At 40.3% G+C, this 13690-nt stretch overlaps 1 protein-coding gene across 4 annotated transcripts in view; it reads left to right on the forward strand.

Moving 5' to 3' along the window:
• LOC140453481 (AT-rich interactive domain-containing protein 1A-like) overlaps window positions 1-3262 on the forward strand; it is a 129009-nt gene extending 125747 nt beyond the window's left edge. For all 4 annotated transcript variants that reach the window (XM_072548192.1, XM_072548193.1, XM_072548195.1 and 1 more), the window contains exon 20: window positions 448-3262. In XM_072548192.1, coding sequence (XP_072404293.1) covers window positions 448-2148 — 1701 coding nt within the window. In that variant the 3' untranslated portion in view covers window positions 2149-3262. The remainder of the gene's footprint in view (window positions 1-447) is intronic.
• Window positions 3263-13690: the final 10428 nt, after the last annotated feature.

The raw sequence follows: 13690 nt of genomic DNA on the forward strand, positions 1-13690 counted from the left end.
ATTGTGTGCCTGGGGAATGGGGAGGCTCACTCCTTGGATTTCACTCCACGAACCAATTTAACTGCATGTGTATGAGTTAAAGTGGGTGCATTACGTGAAGACACTGTTGTCAGTGAACACAGCCTATTTTTAAAATAGATTTACTCTATTCTAACTTCTTTGGTTCTGTAATGGTCCCATTTCAGGATTGTTGAAATGGCCATCTCCCCAGCCCTCAGATCAGTCAAAAATGCTTCCAGACTTATTGTGCTGCAGGTGCTGAGAATTGATGGACAAACAAAATGCAGTTCAGCTCGGCAGTTTAATTGTTCCAAGACTTAAGTGAACAGGCACAAGACTAGAATTTTGTTTTATTATACTGGAGTCAGTTTAATTTTCACTGGTTTATGCTTGGTCATACTAACCCGTGTTTGATCAATCCTTCACCTTTGTTTTATCTTTCCCCAGTTACCTGGATTCTTGGAGCTTCTGGTGGAGTATTTCAGGCGATGCTTGATTGAAATATTTGGAATTCTGAAAGAATATGAGATCGGGGATCCTGGCCAAAAGACGTTGCTGGATCCAGAGCAGTTTGGAAAATTAAAACTGCAGTCAGAGGTTGAGGAGGAGGAAGATGAACATATGATAAGTGAGGAAGAAATGGCAGCTAATATGACCGAGGATACCAATGCCATTGAGAGTACAGAGGAAAATCCCAAGCACATCAGCAAGTTTGATAGACTTCCTGTGAAAATAGTTAGAAAGAGTGACCAATTTGTGGTGGATCGCTCAGATAAATTGGGCAGGGTGCAGGAGTTCGACAGTGGATTGCTACACTGGCAGATTGGGGGAGGTGACACTACAGAACACATCCAAACACACTTTGAGGGTAAAACGCAGGTACTACCACGAAAACGAACAACAACCCATGCAGGATCTGTGAAAAGGCACACAGCTGAGAGCAAAAAAGGGACAACAGAGGGCGAAACTGAGACAACAGCAACGGTTGAGGGGCCTGAGAAAAGCATAACTGCAACTATGGATGATGTTCTGTCAGCTAGGCCTGGCTCTTTGAATAAGGACGCTGTAAATGGCTCAGTAGAGGGGAATATGGAGAACAGCAAGTTTCCTTTTGCTATTCACCAGGCACAAAGTCATAAAAATATCAAAATTCTTGAGGATGAGCCGTGCAGCAGGGATGAGGTACCGCTATGTATGATGGCAGACTGGCAGGACTCTTTAGCAAAGCGGTGCATCTGTATATCAAATATTGTCCGCAGCTTGTCTTTTGTGCCTGGGAATGATGCAGAGATGTCAAAGCACCCTGGCTTATTGCTCATCTTAGGCAAGTTGATCCTGCAGCACCATGAACACCCTGAACGGAAACAGGCACCGTTAACATATGAAAAGGAGGATGAGGAGGATGAAGGCGTGAGCTGTGATAGTGATGAGTGGTGGTGGGATTGTTTAGAAGTATTACGGGAAAACACTCTTGTCACATTGGCCAACATTTCTGGGCAGCTGGACCTGTCTCTGTATCCAGAGAGTATCTGCTTGCCAATTCTGGATGGATTGTTGCACTGGGCTGTGTGTCCTGCAGCAGAAGCCCAGGACCCTTTCCCAACGCTAGGTCCCAACGTAATGCTCTCTCCCCAGAGACTTGTCCTGGAGAGCTTATGTAAACTCAGTATCCAGGACAGTAATGTAGACCTGATCCTGGCAACACCACCTTTTAGCCGTCTGGAGAAACTTTATGGGATATTGGTCCGACTCATTGGGGAGCGGAAAAGCCAGGTGTGTCGTGAAATGTGTGTGGTGCTGTTGGCAAACTTGGCACAAGGAGATAGTCTGGCTGCCCGAGCGATCGCAGTTCGAAAGGGAAGCATCAGTAACCTTCTGGGTTTTTTGGAGGATAGCCTTGCTGCCACTCAGCTCCAGCAGAGTCAACCCAGCCTCATGCACTTGCAGACTGCACCTATTGAGCCAACAAGTATGGACATGATGCGCCGGGCAGCTAAGGCCCTACTGGCAATGGCAAAAGTAGAAGAAAACCACTCTGAGTTCACATTGCATGAGGCGCGACTGCTAGATATCTCTGTATCGCCTCTCCTGAACTCTCTGGTTACAAATGTAATTTGTGATGTACTCTTCATGATAGGCCAGTCATGACAGCCGTGGGAACCTTACCGTGTGTGTGCGTGAGTGGAGATCTTTAAATCGACTGTTTCTGTCTTTATTTATGCAAAAACCACCTCTGTTCCCAAAATCTGCCCCCACCCACTCTTAACAATGGAAGGATATTGTAGTCATTTTGATCAAGTACCAGAGGAAAAAGAAACAATGAATGTTTGCTGCCTGTGTAAAAGTCTGAAATTTTTTAACCAAAGTTGCTGTCTCGTTTACAGTGAGTTTGGGAGACTGCCTCATTCCTGGAGGGCCCTGCTTCAAGGTTTTTATGGTAAATTTTGGAAGCTAAGTGACTTGGGAAATCTTTGTGGTTCAGTGCTGTACTCTGAATTATAACTTAACCACTGGAAGGTGGCTCATCGGAAACTCTGTGTATGCCATGCAGGAGACAGCCTGTGCATTAGACCCTAGACGTATGTAACCTTCGACCAGCTGTAAGCAATGTTTCACATTGAGAAATGCTGGTTTGGCAGCAAACTGTAGTTTTAAAACTTTTTAGTTTACAGTAAACGTGAAAAAGGCTTTTCCCCCTTAAAGTATCATGTGTGTATCTACAACACCCTGACCTCCCCTTGATTGTATGGACTGTCCTCTTTCACTTCTTGACTGGTTTTAAACAGCAGCCTCAGCCCCTGAGCTGTGATTGTATATAGAAGTTGTACAATGCACATACCCTCAGAGTTGGTTGTTTTTTTCCTTCTCTCGTAGAATGAGGTTTACAATTTTCATGGTCAAGCGAGAAGTGACGATAGCTTTTATTTCCATCGGCCATATCCTGCGAGGGTAATGTACAAGTTTCTGTATGTATAAAGTTGTGCTCTAGTTCAAGGAGAGCAACAGATCACGTTTTTCCTTTATAATCAAGGTGTGGAAAAAAGTTTAGGTTCAGTTGAAGCTCACAAAAATGATGAAGAAACACAACTTGAGATTTTTCAGTGCTATGAAATCTGCATATTTGTATTTCAGACAATGTAGCTAAAACTTGATGTAAATTCCTCCTTTTTCCTTTGGCTTAATGAATATCATTTATTCAGTATGAAATCTTTATACTATATGTTCCACGTGTTAAGAATAAATGTACATTAAATCTTGGTAAGAGCTGTGGAGGTTTTCGTTCATTTTTGCAGTCTATAGAAATGTACTATGGAAAACATAAGTGCAAATCAAGACAGTCTATATGTATATCTGCAGTCCTCACTTTCTCCTAGTCTATATGTATATGTTTGGAATTTGAATGCTTAAGCTTGACTATTGCAATGGTATAAAGAGCCTGACACAGATTAACTACTTGGTCAAGAAGTACTAATGTACATGTAATGTATCTGGAGTGGAAGGCAGACACTTGACACAAGAGGTCCAATATATATGTTGCATACTGATTCTGGACTGCATGTATTGGTTTGCTCCACTTGCTTACCATTATCTGGTTGACCATACTATAGCACTCCAGTGTTTGAGTATAATCTGGAGAAGCAGTGAGCTAAACAAGTCATTTACCAAATGCTACATGCAAAAAATAATTAGCAACAAATCCATTAATGGACCAGATGCTGAAGTGAACAGATGTGTTTTCAAGTTCTCTGTGAGCAGGATTACACCATTGAAAGAACTGTTAGATATTTGGTGAGGTTGCCATTTGGCTCAGTTGTGCAGCTTTCCACAGTGAAATAGCCTACTGACATTTATTATCCAAAGTCATTACTGAAGAATGGCCATTTGAAAATACAGAACCAATGCATCAACAAAGGTCAAAGGGATTGATTAACAAGTCATTACAATTGTTGAACTTAAATTCTGTTCATACATCAAGTATAGTATTGTCACATTTTGAATTATAAGTGAATCTACTGCATATCTGTATCCAAGAGGAACTGTTCACTGATCCTTATTCAGTAATGCCAATGGCAGTAATTGTTTTAAAAATATTTTTCTTTGCTTCTGAATGATTCAGTTGTATTCGTTAGTGTTGAGTGGTTACTCTCCAACAAACTCTTTTTTTGGATAGGGTGTCAGAGCTGAGTCAAATCATATCAGCACCTGGTGACTGCGCATATGTTTTGATGTGGGACCTCAGACAACACTGAAATGGGAGGTCTGGCTGATTATTGGTCTCTTTGATATGGGCCATTGTCATCTCTACACTGCCACCTTGGTTGAGGTAGCTAACAAAGCATAAGGACTGCTGAAACTGTTCTGTTTTCCAGATTTGGCTTTTCACTAGCTGAAAAGAAAACACCATGTCCTCCTAGAAATGGGCACGAGGTGAAATATTGAATGACCACTACTCATGGATTCAGTATTATTGCTGTAAAATTTGGGGTAAAGAATTAAAATTTAAATAGTAATTAATTTTGGTGGCTTTAGATCCAAATTCTGCAGAAGGTATCTGTGAGCTTGAGCTTTCCAGTATGGACTCTTCCTTTGTTGCTACTGTCCAGTGTAGATTCTGCTCTCCATGGTTATTGAAATATGGTTATTGTTAGTGCAGATAATGTCATCATGATGATTTGAAATTGCAAGACGTGTTGCTAATTTTCATGCTGTTTCCTTTCCCCTTGCATCTCCTTCCAGTACTTAAACTGAACCACAACAATCAGGAAGGTCTGGCTTGTACCGACACCTCAGCTGCTGCTGTTGCTGTCAGCACTGTAACTTCATTCTGCTTCACAGCATCTAACCTGAACTGAATTCCACCAGGTTCACTTGACTCCTGACCTCATTACAGGCTTAATCCGAAAGCAGACATCTGAGGTTGCAGAGGGGACACGAGACTCCTTTCAACATCAAAGCAGCATTTGACATCGAAGCCATTCCTACAAAGGGTGATGAGGCTTAGTTACCCAGTAATTGTGTTTTTATAAACAGCATTTGGACACAGTTGCAAGAAACAAACATGAACAGCCTATTTCAAGCATTTTGATGGAGTAGTGACATACTTGTCAAGGTTTGTGGAATTACCTACTGATCCAGTAACTCCACCCAACATCAATTAGAAAACCACGCAACACAGTGGATGCTCCCAGGTCCATGAAGGTGATAGCTACAAATATAAGGGATGCTTATCTGATTTGGTAAGGGACAGGCAATAAATGCTGTCAGGCAGTGATGACAATGTCCTACGAGTGAATTAAATAAAAGTTGATTCTTTTGAATCTAGAGTGTGGTGCTGGAAAAGCACAGCAGGTCAGGCAGCATCCGAGGAGCAGGAGAATCAACCTTTAGGGCATAAGCCCTTCATCATTCATTTTTGCCAATTTTCACCTTGGGTATAGTCTTTGGGATAGTTCCTTTGAGGGAGATGTATTCTTTTACAAATGACAGTCAAATGTTTGGGCAAAGTCTGTGTAGCATGTTCTTGCAGAAGGTGGAAGCCTTATTTGGAAAGTTCTACATTCTACTGGATTGTATTGATCAGCTTTACAACAGTGAAGGGTAGGATGCAGTAATGGAGCAACATTGTATTGTTACAGTTCTCTGCTTTTTAGTATGATTGTGGCTGACCTGTTTCCATAACTCCACTTGTCATCTACTCCCTGATTTCCTGAGATGCCAAATAGCTTGCTTTCTCTGCCTTGGAAAGCTTCATGACTGAATATATTCATATTCTTCACTTGCTAGAGATTAAAAATCTTAAATATGTTCAATGACAGAGCATTAGCAATTTGTTTAATATATCCCCTGTCCTGAGATTGTGACACATGTGCATACTACCATGTTCCCCAGTGGAGGAAGCAACTCTCTTGGTCTTCTCTACATAAGCCCTTTCAGGGTTTTGTAACTGCAATGAGATTATCTTTCATTCTTCAAAATCCCAGATGTGTCCAGTTTAGCTGCCCTGCCGTTGGGATGGGTGGGTAGTTGTGTAATAATTCAAATTTTTTAAAATTTGATCAATTTTTTTCCATCAATCTATTCACACTTCTGGAGCAGTTGGGACTTGAACTCAGACCATCTAGTCCAGGGTTGGGACAGTACCATTGCATCACAAGAGGACTCCTCTCAATCTAAGAAGCCTGAATTGTATCCCCTCCAAAGCTTTGTATCGGAGACCAAAACCATGTAATCCTCATCTGGTTTTACTAAAACCCTGTCTGCTATAGCAAGACTTCCATGCAGTTGTATTTTTGTGCCCTTGCAATAAAAGCCATACTTTTAGAATACTGCGTAAATTCTGGTTACCCTTCTATAGGACTGATGTCAAACTTGAGATGGTGCAGAAAAGATTTACAAGGATATAGTTGGGACTGGAGGGTTTAAGTTACAGGGAGAGGCTGAATACTCAGGACCTTTTGGAGGCTGAGGGGTTGACCTTTTCGATGCTTATAAAATTGAGGGGCTTGGATAGGGTAAATAGCCAAAGGTTGGGGGGGGGGGGGGGGGTCCAAAACTAGAGGACATAGGTTTAAAATGAGAGGGAAAAGATTTAAAAAGGACCTGAGGTGGGGTAACTTTTTCGCACGGGATGGCATGTGTATGGAAAGAGCTGACAGGAAGTGGTGAAGACTGGTATTATTACAATGTTTTTAAAGGCATATGGATGGATATATAATGGGTTTAGTGGGATATGGGCCAAATACTGGTAAATGGGACTCTATCAGATTGGGATGTCCTGTCTGTGCAGACGCAATGTCTGTTTCTATGCTGTATGACTCTTGTCACTTACCTTCCTAATTTCTTGTGGTACTCTGCATACTAACTCTGTGCTCCATATACTAGAACGCCAAATTCATTGACCATTAACATTTAGGGGTTTTAGACCTTTACAAAAAAAAATCTGATTTTTTTTTCTTACAACATACTTATTAAACTATGCCTACCACTGTATGACCCATTCATGTAAATTATCCAAATCTCTGTAACATCTAATTGCCCGAGCAGGTTACACTTTCTTTTGTATCATCAAATTTGAATATAAAACTCAGTCATTTCATCCAAGTCATTGACTTTGTTTATTAAAATTGAGGCCCCAGATGTATCTATGTGGTGCTGCAATAATTACAAACTGTTCACTTGAAACAGTCCCTGTTTATCCTGCATTTATGCTGATGTATTGCCCCCAATTCCATGAAACTTATCTTTTGTCACCGATTTATATTGGTTTCTTATTGAATGCCATTTCTAAATCCATAACTGCAACAACTTGCTCACCTTTATCTATCATACTAGTTAAGTCCTCAAAAAAAACCTTGATTTTTCAAATGTGATAAACACTTTCCTTTTGTAAACCATTGACTCAGATCATACTTTAATTTTCTAAGTTAAGGTTTCTTAATAATAAAGTCCAGCATTTTCCCAATGACTGATGTCAACGAACTGATCTGTTTTCTCTCTTCCCCTCCCTTCAATAGTGGTGTTATATTTTGTGAGCTTCCAATCCTTTAAGATGAATTCTAGAATGTAGGAAATTTTGGAAAATCATAAACAGTGCATGTACTATCTGCAGCTACCTCTTTAGAATCTTAGGATATTGGCTATTAGGTCCTGGGGAGCTTTTAGCCCATTAAGTTTGTCTGGTACTTTTTAACCTGTTTAATTTGTTAGTGACTTTTAGAAGCCGCCTGATAACCGTCTCTTTCTGGTATGTAATTTATAGCTTCCATTGTGCAGATAGGTGTAAATTATTTGTTGAATATTTCTATTATGCCCTCCTTCCCCATAACTTCTGCATCTTCCCTCTCAGGGACCAATGTTTACTTAAAGAGCATACAATCTGTTTTTATGTTCTCAGGTTAATTTAATCTCTCTTCCCATGTGCTAAAATTAACAACACACTGCTTCCTCTGTGTCTATCTAAATTGTTTACTTGTTAGTCAAAATTGTTGTTTAATTGATTATTTTAGTTCTATAGGTCAGTTTGTAGTTACTATTCCTTGACTCTGAGACTGACTCTACCTTCCTGATAACACCTTACATTAGCACCTTTAAATAGTAAAAATAAAAGTACAATGCGTCTCCTTGAATATACTTTGCTGATTTTTGAATCAGCAGTTGTTGCTTTTTCTCCCATGGGTTCTTTGTGACCTAATTTTGTCGTAAGTATTTCCACTTTTCAACAAAAAGGATCATTGAGTTCTCTTAAATGCTACTGGTTTCAGCTTGTAGTCACTATCTGAAAAGGATCATGTCAGTGACTTTTAGTAGCATTGCGGTCTTTGGATAATTATGTTGGAGACTCTCTTCACCTCAGACATGTTTACTTCTGCTAACACTGGGCTTAAATGCCTTAATTCACCAGTTGCATTAGGCTACTTAAATTGCTGTGAAACAGCTGCTGAAAAGTTGAGTAGAAAAATCATACAGCTTTATAGTACAGGAGAGGAAGCTCACTAAACTTTTGCAGGCTTTTTGAAAGAATAGCCCAATGTAGTTCCACGCCCCAGCCCTTTTCTCTATAACCCTGCAAATTAGTTAGCTTCAAATGCATGTTAAAGTGCCTTATTGAAAATTCCTATGGAATCAGCTTCCAGTAATCTTTCACATGATGCATTCAGATGATAAATGTGTGAAAGCTTCTCATTCAGCCTTTACTTTTGCTTTTTAGTTTATGATCTTCCGTTCCTGACCCATCCAGAGGAAACCATTTCAGCCTACTTGCTGCATCAGAATTATTCAGCGTTTTCAATACTTAAGTGATGTTTCCCCTTAATGCGTTCTCTTCTAAGTTAAACGATTTTCTATGTACTGAAATCTCTCATTCTTGGTATCATCTTGGAACATGTGCAGAGCTTTACCAAGAGCTTGACTTCTCCTCAAAGTTGATATCCAAATATATACACAACATTCCACCTGAGGGCTAAATATGGTTTTATGACCATTTAACATGACTTAACTGGATTCATTGCCCCATTTACAAAACTAAGTATCGCACATGTTCACTGTCTTATTAACTTGTCCTGCCACCTGCAGAGATGTGAATTTTCTTCCTCAAAATAGTACCATTTAGATTGTATTTCTCTCCATGTTCTTTCCAAAGTTACATGACTCCAGGCTCAATGGCACGAAACTAAATCTGCTCACTTCATCTGATTAACTTCCTAAAGTGTATTGCTATCATTTTCAACATTTGTATCATGTAAAAGATTCAAAATTGTTCAAGATGCCTGTACCCAAGTGTAGGTTATTTAGAATCAGAGAATGCCTACAGAAAGAGGCCATTTGGCCCATTGAGTCTGCACCGATTCTCCGAAGAGCATTTCGTCCAATCCCCGTAATCCCACATTTTACCATGGCCCATCCACCTAACCCATACATCTTTGGACTGTGGGAGGAAACTGGAATACTGGATGGAAACCCACATGGGTACAGGGAGAATGTGCAAACTCCACATAGATGTTCACCCTAGGCTGTAATAAAACCCAGGTGACTGGGGCTGCGAGACAGTAGTGCTAACCATGGAACATTGTGCTGTAATTCTATGCCATCAGAAAAAAACCTTGTGTCCTTGGGGACCAGAAGCACATCTGTCCAGTCAGATGACTTATCTGTTCATCAACCTACAAAATCAGGGAATGATGCAGCAAAGGAGAAGTCCATTTGATCTAGCATTCCTATGCCAGCAATTCTGTTGCTAATTACATACCATAGTTAGCTCCATTTAAGGCAATTTTCTTTTACTGCAAACAAGTTAGTAATATTATTAAATGCCTTCTGAAAGTTCATATGTAAAATATCTGCCGCACTAGCATAATCGACTCTTCAGTCTAATATGAAAGTCATTGGCCGAATCTGAAAATTCCTGCGCACCCCCTTTTCCTACCATTCTGATTTCCCTGGGTAGAAGGACACCAACAGGGACTGAAAGAATACTGGGATATTCTGAAATTTGGAACTTAAGTGGGTGGGGGGCAGGGGTGGTGGCGGTGGTGAAGGAAGGATTGAAGCAAAGAAATTTTGAGATTATGGCCATGATCAATTAAGGGTAAGATTCTGTGATTTCACCATAGAAGGGAAGGGATAGTATAGAACATTAGTACAAAGGAAAAAATAATTAAGTTGTAGATTCATAGAGTATGGAAATAGACCCTTTTAGTCCAACTCATCTATGTCAACCAAGTTTCCAAACTAAACCAATTGCCTGGCCAAACCAGTTTGGCGCATATCCGTCTTACCCTTTCCTATTCATGTATGTACCTGCCCAAATGTCTTTTAAATGTTGTAACTGTGCCTGGATCTACCACTTCATCTGGCAGTTCATTCCACATACAAACCACCCCTAAAGTTCTTTTTAAATCTTTTGTGGCTCATGTTTTAAAAAACAAGTCACCTATTCTTGTAATTCCCCCATGCTAGGGAAAAGACATCTGTCATTCACCTTATTTTATACCCCTCATGATTTTATAAATTTCTGCATCACCCTTCAACCTCCTGTGTTCCAGCCCTGCCCATCCTCCCCTCAACTCCAACCCTCTGGGGTCCTGACTGCAGTCTGGTAAATCTTTTCTGAATCCTCCACAATTTAAGAATACTCTTCCTGAAGGAGGGTGACCAGAACTGGACACAGTAGTCCAAAGGTGGCCTCGCCAATGTCCTGTGCAAACACATGACGTCCCAACTCATACAGTGTGGTCTAAGCGATGATGGCAAGTGTGCTCGACGCCTTCTTAATCACCATGTCTACCTGTGATGCAATTTTCAAAGAATTATGTAAGAAATCCCATAGATCTCTGTTTAACAATGTTACTCCGAGCCCTACCACTAACTATATAAGTCCTGCCCTTGTTCGTTTTTTCAAAATGCCTTTGAAAGAACATGTTCAGGGAATGAACTGGTGTTTGTGCTTTATTCAAAAATGAATTGTTCTGGCCAACAGAAGATATAGCTTGTGGTCGCCCATTTGAAACTGAATAGATGAATAGATTTGCTTTCTGCAGGAGTATGGTCATAGTAAACAGAGTTAGTCCACCTTAGTTACCATTTTAAATGGTATAAAGGGAGATTCTTTGAAGAATATTATAAAATAAGATTTGGGGTTAGGTCTGGATGGTTAGATCAGATAGAGGAGTGAGAACTGGGCCGAAGGGACCGGTTTAATACAGGATTTAGTTAGTTTTAATTCCTCTTAACTATTTGTTGGTAACTATTTAGGCAAATGAACACTGAGGCCTGAGTTGAAAATGTTTACAGACTGTTCCAGATGCTGTTTAATTGCCCATCAGAAGTTTAAACAACTGGGCCAAATCCCATGTAGTCAGGTGCGTTGGGACTTCTACTTGGTCCCAGTATGCTTCTCCAGCCTATGCTGCTGCAATGACTATAGGAAGTGACAACCATGTGTAAGACTGCGTATTTGCAGTATTAGGAGAAATGAGCATTATAATGAACATGTTTCAACCCTATGAAGATGAGACCTGTGCTGGGAAGAAAGCTCCGGTCTGAGTGTAGCATTAGAAGAGAGCCTCAACAATTGGCAGTCAAGGCTGAAAATGACTTGGCCCTTGAAGGAAAAAATGTTGAAGAGAAAATTAGTACTTCACAAAGCCGTATCAATGGAGATATGAGCTTGTGTTTGCATGGATAGAGGATTGGCTGGCTAATAGGAAGCAAATAATGGTCACTCCTAATTTGGCAGATTGTGATGAATGGTATGTCAGTTTTGGGGGCATCAGTTATTTACAATTTGTGTCAATGACATGGATGAAGGGACTGAAAGTATGCCTGCTGAATTTGCTGATGATATAAAATAGGTAGGAAAGTAAGTCATGAAGACAACATATTTCCCTTTGCCGATTTATAAGTTGAGTGGGCAAAGATTGGCAGGTGGGGTATAATGTGTGAAAATGTCAATGTCCACTTTGTGCAGGGACAATTCCCACAGACTGGCTGCGCTGAAGAAATAATATTGAGTTTGCAGGTGTATTGGGAGTGGGTTAAGAAAAGACTTCCCTTCTCCAGAGACTGCAAGCTACAGTTTGGACAAATTGGAGGTGAACATGCAAACTGAAGATTCAATAAATACCTGAGCTTGAGGATTCTTTTACAGTTTTGAGTCCAGTAATAGTTCTTCAGAAGATGAAGATGCTTGGGATAGTGAGGGTAGGGTGAGAGTATGAGCAGATATATGGCGCTCAGGAAAAAAGGGTAGATAGTCAAAGGGAATGTTGATGGGGAAGAAGAGAAACGACAGGATTATGGGAACGGAGTTGAAAATGGGTTGGCTGTGTGGAACACAAGCCTACTTCATGATGGGATCTGGGTTTGTGTGAATACATAATAGTTATGGAAGGAAGTGTTCTATGCTCTAAAATTGTTAAATCTGTGTCCTTAAGTCTGTAAGGTACATAAGCAGATAAGGTGTTGTTCCTCCATCTTGTGTTGAGCCTAGCTGGAGCACTTCGGGCCTGAGACGGAAATGTTGGCATGGGAACATGGTGTGTTGAAGTGGCAGGCAACTGGAAGCTCTGTCATTTTTACACACACTTTCGATATTGTCATGTGACTATTGTCATATGCTGTGGCACCAGTAGATGGTGGTGATGTATCACATTTGTTTCATTCTTGTTGCCATATGGCTTTGTGTCATAGAAATTTTCATGATTATAAACTTTTCTACCATAAGAGTGATGACAGCTAAGATATTGACACATTGTCATAAAGCTAATACTAGTTCTTTTATAAATCCAGTGCTGTTTAAGTTGCATTCAGCTCAGATTGTTTAGGATTCCACTGGGAAGTTCTAATGGTCTAATTTAAAGCATGTATTAACACACTTTCACAAAGTCCATTATAATAATGAGATACTAGTACTGATTAATGTATTATTCATTTTTCTGTTACATATTACCTCAATACCAGATGCAAAATGTAGGTGCTGATCTGATGTAGAAGTGGGGTGTAAAACTTTCCATGCCTCTGCAGTAGCATCTTACTTGAGGATGGATGCAAGGCTCTGAAGAATAAAATGAGAGAATGGATAGTGAATTGTCATGGTTATGGTGCTGCAATAATAAGTGGATACTATGCATGGTGAGCTACGCAAGTGTAATTCATTGACGTGTAACAGATTTATTGATTTTAAGGAAGTGCATGTGTGTTGTAGCCTCTGTGCAGTCTCCAGAGAAGGGAAATGTTCACTTAGCTAGCCCACTCCCAACACCCCTGAAAACTCTTGATGGATGCTGTTTCCTCAGAGCAGCTGGACTGTGGAAAGTGTCTCTGTACAGAGGTTTTTGGTTTTCTAAAGATAGATGTGGAATTTCAGTTCAAACTGCAGCATGCTACTTCACATGTGCCACCAAGTTCTGTCTCGGGCCACCAGCATATGTTATCCGAGACATGTAATTCTTTGATATGTTCTACATTGTCAGATCAGAGCTATAGCCAGATTTGATACTGAAGTTGGATCTTTGTTTTGTATATACATTTCATTCAGCAGTTGTACATAAGGGGTGTAGATATATAAACAGATGAAGCCTGTCATAATATACGAAATGAAGAACTTGTTCAGAGGTACCAGCTGTCCTTGGTGGCTTGTTATCTACAACTAACATATGGCCTTTCCAAAACTCAGTTCTATGCATAGACATTT

Source organism: Chiloscyllium punctatum, chromosome 27 (assembly GCF_047496795.1).
Source record: "Chiloscyllium punctatum isolate Juve2018m chromosome 27, sChiPun1.3, whole genome shotgun sequence".
In the NCBI taxonomy this organism is placed as follows: Eukaryota; Metazoa; Chordata; class Chondrichthyes; order Orectolobiformes; family Hemiscylliidae; genus Chiloscyllium; species Chiloscyllium punctatum.